This window comes from Acyrthosiphon pisum, unplaced genomic scaffold (assembly GCF_005508785.2).
Source record: "Acyrthosiphon pisum isolate AL4f unplaced genomic scaffold, pea_aphid_22Mar2018_4r6ur Scaffold_4091;HRSCAF=4636, whole genome shotgun sequence".
NCBI lineage: Eukaryota > Metazoa > Arthropoda > Insecta > Hemiptera > Aphididae > Acyrthosiphon > Acyrthosiphon pisum.
The window spans coordinates 1-8,749 of NW_021773591.1; the positions used below are offsets into that span (position 1 = coordinate 1).

Here is an 8,749-nt window from a genome sequence, read left to right on the forward strand (position 1 = left end):
CATTGTGATGTACATATATATATTATATGATATAAAATATTTATACCTAAATGCATACTTGTGTGCACCAAATCCCAGTGTTGTTTTAATGTTTTATACGCGAAGCGGAAATACTTTGGATTTTTTACACATTGTAAACTATAAATTCCTGTATAATAATATGATGCTTGTTACGGGACAAGCTTTAGTAGCGGCTTCTAACCACTGCAGATAATAAACATAAAAATACAAATTATATAAGTCTTAAAAAATGAACAATAAACTATTAAAATATTGTAGTGTTTGAGACAATGTGTGATTATATATAATAGTATAAGTACCTACCTACTATAAGTACTATAATAGAATTATACAATATTTATATTAAATGGTATTACCTACATAGTAGTTTTATAAATCAGCGAGAAAGATCTTTAAAAAAAAAAGTATCAATAACCTCGGCCCTACCCCTTGTGTCTGCCCTGGAGGCAAACCTCGGTAAAATTTGTTCATAACAACGAAGGGCATACCTAATTCGAATGACGTCGGCCAACTTATAAATTTATACCTTCACAAATGCGCATAATATATATGTACCTACGACGTATTATTGAATGCCATGTCACCCTCGTCTATTTTTTTGTTTTCCTCTAACACACTCTCACCCCCAAACCAGGTAAAAGGATTCTCGACAATCTACGATTCAGTTCTTTCGTCGCTCAGAATACTGATGAGGGACTTCGACTACAAGACGCTTCAAGACGCGGACGCTTGGTTCACTACGTTTTTCTTCGTATTTTTCACGTGCGTGATGATATTTGTTCTCTTGGTAATTATGATGTACGAGTGTTTTTTAAACCTATTGCCGGGGATCATCTTTCCATTTCCAGCGAATCAGCGGGTCATGCTATATTTGATGGGACAATGATATCGTAGGTACCATCCGTAGGATAATCTACCTATTTTTTTACAGTTATTTGTAAGATTAAAATATAAATTATAAATAGTTTATAAATATGTATTGAACAAATTAACTTTATTAAATATTAATTTATCAAAAAGGTTTACCTATACAAAAAAAAAATATTTAATATTTAATAATAATATTAATAATAACAAATTGCTTATACAAAAGGTTTCTTCTGGGTCATTTAGAAAGTCTTAAATAATTCAGTCATCTTTCAAACACAAATCTCCACCATTATTCTTGCAACTTCCTTTCAATAGCGTAGGAGAACCAAAATTGACTCGCGTATACCACATTTTTGTGTTGTAAGACACCATAAGACATAAACATTCAATGTATGTACCGTGTACGGTATATGGACCCCGTTTTGTGGACCTATACAATTCCTACTGTGACTGATTTAATAGTTTATTTAGAGTTGCACATAATATATAATATATGATTTCCATGTATTACTATTTATCCCTTTTTAGATCTCCGATCTCCTTATAGTTATTTTTTTCTGGTCAATTATTGTCAGCGCAATTACACTTAGAGTTGCAGAATGTTCAAAAAAAAAAATTTGCTGATCGCTCACCACACCGGTATTATACCTATGTATAATGATGGTCCTATGCATGAGGTGTGTATGGTCAGAGCTATTTTTTTTACCTAGCCCATTCGCTTTCCAGACGATGCTAGTGGCGATCGTGTTTCACGCGTATTTTGACGTGGACGTCGAACAATCGTTGGGGGACCGGCAATCGTACGTGAGCGACAAGGTGTCGGCGTTCGTGGACCGCGTGCTCGCCTGGATGGGTTTTGACAAATGGGCGGGGCGACGTCGAACCGACCGGCTGAATAACGAACTGGATCGCCGCGTTACCTATCAGGACGTTTACAAGATACTGAAACGGTACATGGTACCTATTATAAGTGTATAACCATATAATTATGTAAATATGTTTGTCATAATAATAGATATAACAGAATTAGGTGGGTGAAGTGAGCATTTGTGTATTTGCTGCTTCCGCTCCCTCCCCAACCAAACATATAGGAGTATATTCGCGATATTTTTCTGCGAGTCTCACAATTAATTTTAAAGCCAGATTCAGAGCTACATCGTATATCATGTCGTTCGTGGGCCATGGGCGTGGTAGCCATATTGGTTTTGAAGTTAAGCTGTAATCAATAATCTTGGCATACTCGGTTGCAACTTGGTTATTACACGATACCTACCAAAAAAGCAACGTCTAATCAATCAGAATGTGATTTTATCGAAGCAGCACGCACACGACGACGTAGCTGTGAATCCAGCATAATGGGAGTTCACAACTGCCTGTGTCGTGTCGTGTAAAATACTTTTTTTCTGATTGGTTTGCCAAAATGAGATTGTAAAAATATGATCGTGTCGACCAACACGATACCACGAATACCGTGAAGTTGAATATATACAACTTTTGATCTGGCTGGTCATCGCAATGTTCATACGCTGTGGTAGTGTGGTTTACTGCTATCTATTATATTTTTATTAGAAACAATTTTAAATATTACATTTCATTCAATTTATATTCGTGTCTTCAACATGTATGTTGATGTGTTAAAAAAAATTCTGGGCGTTGTCCAAATATTAGTGCACTATAATTGCCTAGGCTCGACCAGAAATTTAAGACTGCGCACGCCTATGACACCATTGTAACGTTTCGTCCTTGTCCCGCAGCTGCCGTTTTACAAACTCTGAAGTGGAAAAGATTCTCGACAAATACGGAATCGAACCGCAAAAGACGGTACACGAAGACGAAGCCAGGCAGATGTTCCGGGACGTGCTGCAAAACGCACCCGGATCGAGTACGCGTTTTATTATTATTATTATTATTTGCTTATAATATAATGTACGATTCGATCACGACGGTCTATCGCCGTTTTCGTAGTAAATGCCAACTATTACTGGCCACTGCGGATGGTCATACGCGTTTGGCGTTACGTCATATGGACAATCCTCTATCTAAATTAGGTTTATATAATATGCGTTTATTCGGATAGATAGTAATATTACACATTTTAAATGAATACGTAGGTACTTATCGCACTCCGTTTAGCAGACGGAGTTTAGTCGACGTCTTGTTAACTCCAAAAATCTTTTATTTATAATAGTATTGTAAACTTATAAACAATATACCTAGAGTGGCTTACATTCTAAGCCAGAAAATTTGTAGTTGAGGCAAATTCCCCTCCGCTCTTTTGCGAACGGGAGTGCGCGACGCCGTATTGTATTTAACTATAATACATGGGTCATAGGCGTATAATAGCATTAACCTTATACCCAGGTGCAATGTTTGTTTTGATGATAACATAGATCTAAAAATTGAAAAATACTTGATTACTGAATACTTATGTAGCATATCTGTTAGCTGGGATGCGATGAGTTGATTCGCGGTGACCTGTTTACCTGTACCGTTATACCGTTGAATTGATTCCGAATCAACTAATACAAAAAGCAAGTTTCGGGAATAAACGAGACAATAACAGCGGTTAACTGAATATAAAAACATTAATGTACGTCTGTATCAGTGTTTGGAAGGAACGAGTTCCAAAAGGAACGGATTCCTGGAACGAATTCCTTTTTAAAGAACGGCACGATGAACGAACTCCTTTTTATAAAAAAATAACGAGAAAATGAACTAGTTCTTTTTTTTAAGAAAAAAAAACAAAATTGTTCGTTCCTTCCTAGTTCCAATAATTTACACAGATAAGTATGTAAAAATTTAAATTAAGATATATTTTTTGATGCGTATAATGTATATAGCTAATTAGTGATCGTTATCGAGTATCGACGTTAAGACAATCGAGATACGTTAGCCAAAAATTTAATTTTAAAGAAAATCTTAAAAAAAATCTTGTAGTTATATATTATAAATAAAAATTAAATAAGTATGCGTAATACGAAAAAAAAACATATATGATTAAATAAGAATTTTTATTTTATTTGGAACTAAAAAAGGAACTCGTTCACTTTCCAATGGAACGACAAAGAAACGAATTCTTTTTTTTTTTAAGGAACAAGGAACAGAACGAATTTCTTTTTTTAAGAAAAGAACTAGGAACGGAACGAATTCCTTTTTATAAGGAACTTGACAAACACTGGTCTGTATGGGGCTTATAGACTTGGAAACTACTGAACCAATTGTCATCAAATTGCTGACATAGTATATTCCTTAGGACTCGGGGAGTGTTCTATACTACGTTTTTTAACCCATATAGGTTTCTTTAGGATGGCTCACATATTGATTTCGCATTAGCATACGAAAACCGAATAATTTTTTTTGTGTTTATAAATAGAAATTCCAATGGTTACAGAAATATTTTTTTTTTTTTAGATTGGTTTACACTAGCCAATCTGCCATGCGATGCTATGGGATTTTTTTTAAATAAAAGAAAATAATATTTAATTACCTAATTGTATGTTCTTTAAATGTACAAAAGGCAATATCCACATATGTCTGTAACTATTATTATAGCCTTAAAAACTACTCTACCGATTTTGACGAACGTATCAATGATTATTCTTAGAGATATCAGGAAAGTTAAGATATTAGTTTGAACCACATCCGAAAAATATCCACCACACATTGATTGCCCATCTCTGCCGAATTAGTTCACAAAGCAACAATACATCAATACCGATTTTTCCGTAAACTGAGGTACTTACACTAAAACCGAGAAAAACCGATATAGCACCGTATTTTATGTTTGCTAATTTTTTGCCCTTACGAAGTCGGATTAGGCACCTACAGCTAGTATTTAATAAAACTAAAAATGGTAATTCATAAATTATTACAGTAATACTTAAAAAAATTATTTATTTATTATTTTTTAGGTAAAGATGACGAAAACTCAACTTCCAATGAATCAGATATCAAATGGCAAGTATACGGTATCGAAATTATTGTTTCCGAGCTGATTTTATAATACTATGAGGTTTCAGGTTGATCAAGAGAGTAGATCTACTTGAAAATGCATTGGATGATGTTCATAAGAAATGCGATATCGTCATAGCACGTCTCGATGCGATACGAGTTCAATTACCACCGAATTATGCAGAACAAAATCTGCAAAATAACCCAGCTTCTTCTTAAATGCATAATTATTATAAGAATATTTCTTTTACAATTTCCCGCAGCATACTAGCTATTTTTTTTATATACTTAGTCAATTGTAACAGGAAAAACATTTTTAAAAAAAACCATGCAAAATACATCAATAATTACTTTGTATTCGCGCAGATCACTGTTCAGGTCCTATCAACGTGTAAGTAATGTTGATTAAATTACACTAAATTGCCCCGGCCTTAACTCAGCAACTGATAGATCAATATTATCTGTACACACAAATCAAATCACACAAACAAACATCGATAAACATACTTCTACATATACGGACAATAATTATTAAAATCTAGCTATTCTTCGATTCTCGTTAGTTTTATATTTTCAGTTATACATTTAAATTATTAAAGATATTACCTATATTATGCATAACGTATCTATACGTTTTGTTTTATAAACAGTGTAGGAATATGTTATTTTTTATATATTAAACATATATAACCTACATAATATTTGAAAAATACAAATTACAATAATGATAATAATGCCAAATTATGTAGATAAACATTTATAGTAGGTTGTTGTATAAAATAAATCACAGCAGTTGAAACCGTTGTGTCCTTATCTCTGAAATCAATGTCTTGAACGCCTTCAGAAAGCGGTCGGCATTGGCTCTGCTGAACACCATCGGTGGTTTCAGTTTGATGACATTCACGTCTGGTCCGTCGCTGCTTACCAATATTCTAAATTCGTTTTTCATTCTAAAACAAAATTTGTATGTATTAATAATAAATATTGTTCTATTAAATATTTCAAAAACCATTTGGCGATACATAATAGTTTTAACTTCAGAAGTTCGCGAAATATTATACACTGCACATGACACATCGTGTCAAGTGCTCATTATTTCTACCGTGAAAATCATTTCGCTAGGAAAAACCTAATCTAGTTTCCAAACCAGGGAAGTTTACTTGGACATATTCATACTTGTTAAAATTACTTTTAGTACCTGTACGTAATTTATGTAATACTAGCTGTCCAGTCCAAAGATTTGTATTTTTAAAAAATATATTTGTACAAAATGTATATGCCATATTTCTTCTAATATATCTAACCCCACTCACTTCGTTGCCCGTAAAAAATGTCAACTCATAAAAAAATTGTGACTGTTCAACTCCTTTGTGTAACTCGTTGCAGTAGGTGATGGAACGTGTACAATTTTTGATAGCATATAAAATAGGCGTTAACAATTGTGCGAAAATTCGATTGTATGCATGCTTGATCTGCCCGATTTACCAATGGCAACCAATACAATACAAATAAAATACTAATTTATACTAATTATTATCTATCCTGATAGATCTGAGGGCTAGTAATACAAATAAAAATTATTATTTCTTTTATAACCAATAGCAACTATTTATCAACAAATATTTCCATCGTAAATCTGAAAATCCCTGTTTGAGCACCTCCCCGGGTTGGACCTACCGGGCCCAATTGTAAATCTAAATCATCTAAATCATCCAGGGAACCACTCAAACACACCATAATTCGGCTCTTATACCTGTCGACGACATCTCGAGTTTCCGCCGTTGCCGGAGTCTTGGTTTTCGGGTCTTTTATCAGTTCTACGCCCACAAATAATCCGACACCGCGGACGTCTCCGATCACGTCCGGGAATCTCCGTTGCATGTTTTCTAGTTCAGACAACAGATACCCGCCCACGTCTTTGGCGTTATCCACCAGCTGTTCTTCGTCGACGGCAGTCATCACGGCGATGGCTATTGCGCACGACACGGGATTTCCACCGTACTGAAAAACCACACGAGAGTTTTTCGCGTTAACTTGGATTAACTTGAATCCAAGGTGGATTAGCGGAGTAACACCACTATACAATAATAATATGTTAGTGATAATATGTGCATAAACATTTTATTACGTAAATACATATTTAATGATACATGTTAATTAATAATCGTGAACGTGAGTATAGGATTTAGAATTTACTCCACGTGGCTGAATTAGATCATCGCCACTGTAGTAGGTACATTAATGCCGGTAAAAATAAATATAATTATTAATCATGTACTGAAAGTGGTGTACGCACTCGATTGAATAGTACATTTTTATTTTTTAGTGCATTTTCAAATTTGTTGTAATTTTCATTTTTAGAAAATATTTGACTATTTAAGTACCAAAGTCGTAGAAAATGGTAAATCATTCTCTAGATTACGAATTCTTTGTTCGACCAAACATGTCCATGTAGATAATGAGATATAGAATTGTATGTGCTTGATACTTGTTGATACGATTATCGCAAATCTGACACGAGTATGGGCTGTACGTATACCTCCTACTATATCTAGATCCGTGTATTATATTTTATATATTTATGTTACAGACAAAGTATAAAAAACTGGTCAATACACAATATTTTAATGTTAAAATACTTCAATATGCACATAAATACATATTAATTAATATTTATTATTTACTGTAATATATTCAACTATAAGGGTCTAAATGCAGTGTGCTCAAGCTATAATATGTTGTTGACTACTTTACAAACTTATTTTTCATGATTATATGGGTTATATACATGGACGTATTCGCGGAAGGGTCCTACTGTGAAAAATATCTTCTGACACAAAAATAAAAACACACATTATTGTTAAATCAGCGCCTCAGAGTAGCCCATTTGCGCCCCGAGGGTTATGGACATTTGCGCCCATTTTGCATGCAACGTTGCCGTCAGGTATCGTTTAAAATCGTTTAAGACAAATCAGAAAAAAGTAATAATTTTCAAAATAATAATAAATACTACACAGTATACATATAATATATCTAAATATTATTTATATTATATACAATTATAAATTTCAAATAGTTAAATTTTTACGTAAAATACTGTTCAAGTGCTGATGCAACTGACACATACAATACAACTGATAAATGCATTTTATATAATATAATCTTTATCGATTGGGATTTTACAATTTCGATTAGCACGACTGACGACAAAATATTATTATCCTTATCGATTTGGATATTGGTTTCGAATAGCATGGGAAACGATCAAATATTATTTTAAATTTTATAGTTATACCAATATACTCAATAAATAGCAACGTTGCACGATTTTCACCTGATCTGAATCGGGTGCATATAGGCTATGGTTTGGGGCGCAAATAGGCTACGATAAATGGGTTCGGGTGCAAATGGGTTGCTCCGGTTAAATCAATACAATTATCGCTCCGGCTAGAATCTAAAATTCCAGGGAAACAATATAATAGAATGCCCAAATTTTTTACATTGCCCGCCATACCATATTTAAGGGGTGTTAGCGTGCTGCGTGTACCTATCTACTAATTATTGTGACCAGCATTCCATTAAAAGGCACCTAAGTTACATATTTTCAAACTTTACATGGATCAAATAAAAACACATAGGTAGGCACTCAAATCACGATTTATACCTAAACAAATACGCATTTTTACTCACCGTGTTAAAATATTGTATGCCAGTGGCTTCAAAGCTTCGGGCCACAGCTTCCGTGGTGATGACGGCGGCGACCGGATGTCCGTTGCCCATGGGCTTGCCGATGGTCACAATGTCAGGTAGTACGTCCGGTCCGTCGATCTCGAACGCCCAATAGTGTGTACCCGACCTGCCAAATCCCACTTGAACTTCGTCAGCAATGCACACGCCACCGGCTTCC

At 34.3% G+C, this 8,749-nt stretch overlaps 2 protein-coding genes across 2 annotated transcripts; one reads left to right on the forward strand and one right to left on the reverse strand.

Moving 5' to 3' along the window:
• The first annotated feature begins 346 nt into the window (after window positions 1-346).
• LOC100575576 (polycystin-2-like) lies at window positions 347-5,061 on the forward strand. Its single transcript, XM_003248587.4, has 5 exons — window positions 347-808; window positions 1,618-1,841; window positions 2,646-2,773; window positions 4,803-4,848; window positions 4,911-5,061. The coding sequence occupies exons 1-5, from the start codon at window positions 599-601 to the stop codon at window positions 5,059-5,061; spliced, it is 759 nt and encodes a 252-aa protein (XP_003248635.2). The 5' UTR covers window positions 347-598.
• Window positions 5,062-5,390: 329 nt separating this feature from the next.
• LOC100575675 (alanine--glyoxylate aminotransferase 2-like) lies at window positions 5,391-8,743 on the reverse strand. The gene is made up of 3 exons (XM_003248588.2): window positions 8,533-8,743; window positions 6,596-6,843; window positions 5,391-5,792 (listed from the first exon to the last, which is right to left on the reverse strand). The coding sequence occupies exons 1-3, from the start codon at window positions 8,620-8,622 to the stop codon at window positions 5,627-5,629; spliced, it is 504 nt and encodes a 167-aa protein (XP_003248636.2). The 5' UTR covers window positions 8,623-8,743; the 3' UTR covers window positions 5,391-5,626.
• Window positions 8,744-8,749: the final 6 nt, after the last annotated feature.

What these genes read in the sequence shown, in the direction of transcription:
- LOC100575576 (XM_003248587.4), top strand. Translation starts at nt 599, where the DNA reads ATGTCACCCTCGTCTATTTTTTTGTTTTCCTCTAACACACTCTCACCC. An exon ending in TGATGATATTTGTTCTCTTG is followed by an intron (nt 809 to 1,617) that starts GTAATTATGATG and finishes TTCGCTTTCCAG; the next exon opens with ACGATGCTAGTGGCGATCGT. An exon ending in GTTTACAAGATACTGAAACG is followed by an intron (nt 1,842 to 2,645) that starts GTACATGGTACC and finishes CTTGTCCCGCAG; the next exon opens with CTGCCGTTTTACAAACTCTG.
- LOC100575675 (XM_003248588.2), bottom strand. Translation starts at nt 8,622, where the DNA reads ATGGGCAACGGACATCCGGTCGCCGCCGTCATCACCACGGAAGCTGTG. An exon ending in GCATACAATATTTTAACACG is followed by an intron (nt 6,844 to 8,532) that starts GTGAGTAAAAAT and finishes GTGGTTTTTCAG; the next exon opens with TACGGTGGAAATCCCGTGTC. An exon ending in ACTCGAGATGTCGTCGACAG is followed by an intron (nt 5,793 to 6,595) that starts GTATAAGAGCCG and finishes ATTTTGTTTTAG; the next exon opens with AATGAAAAACGAATTTAGAA.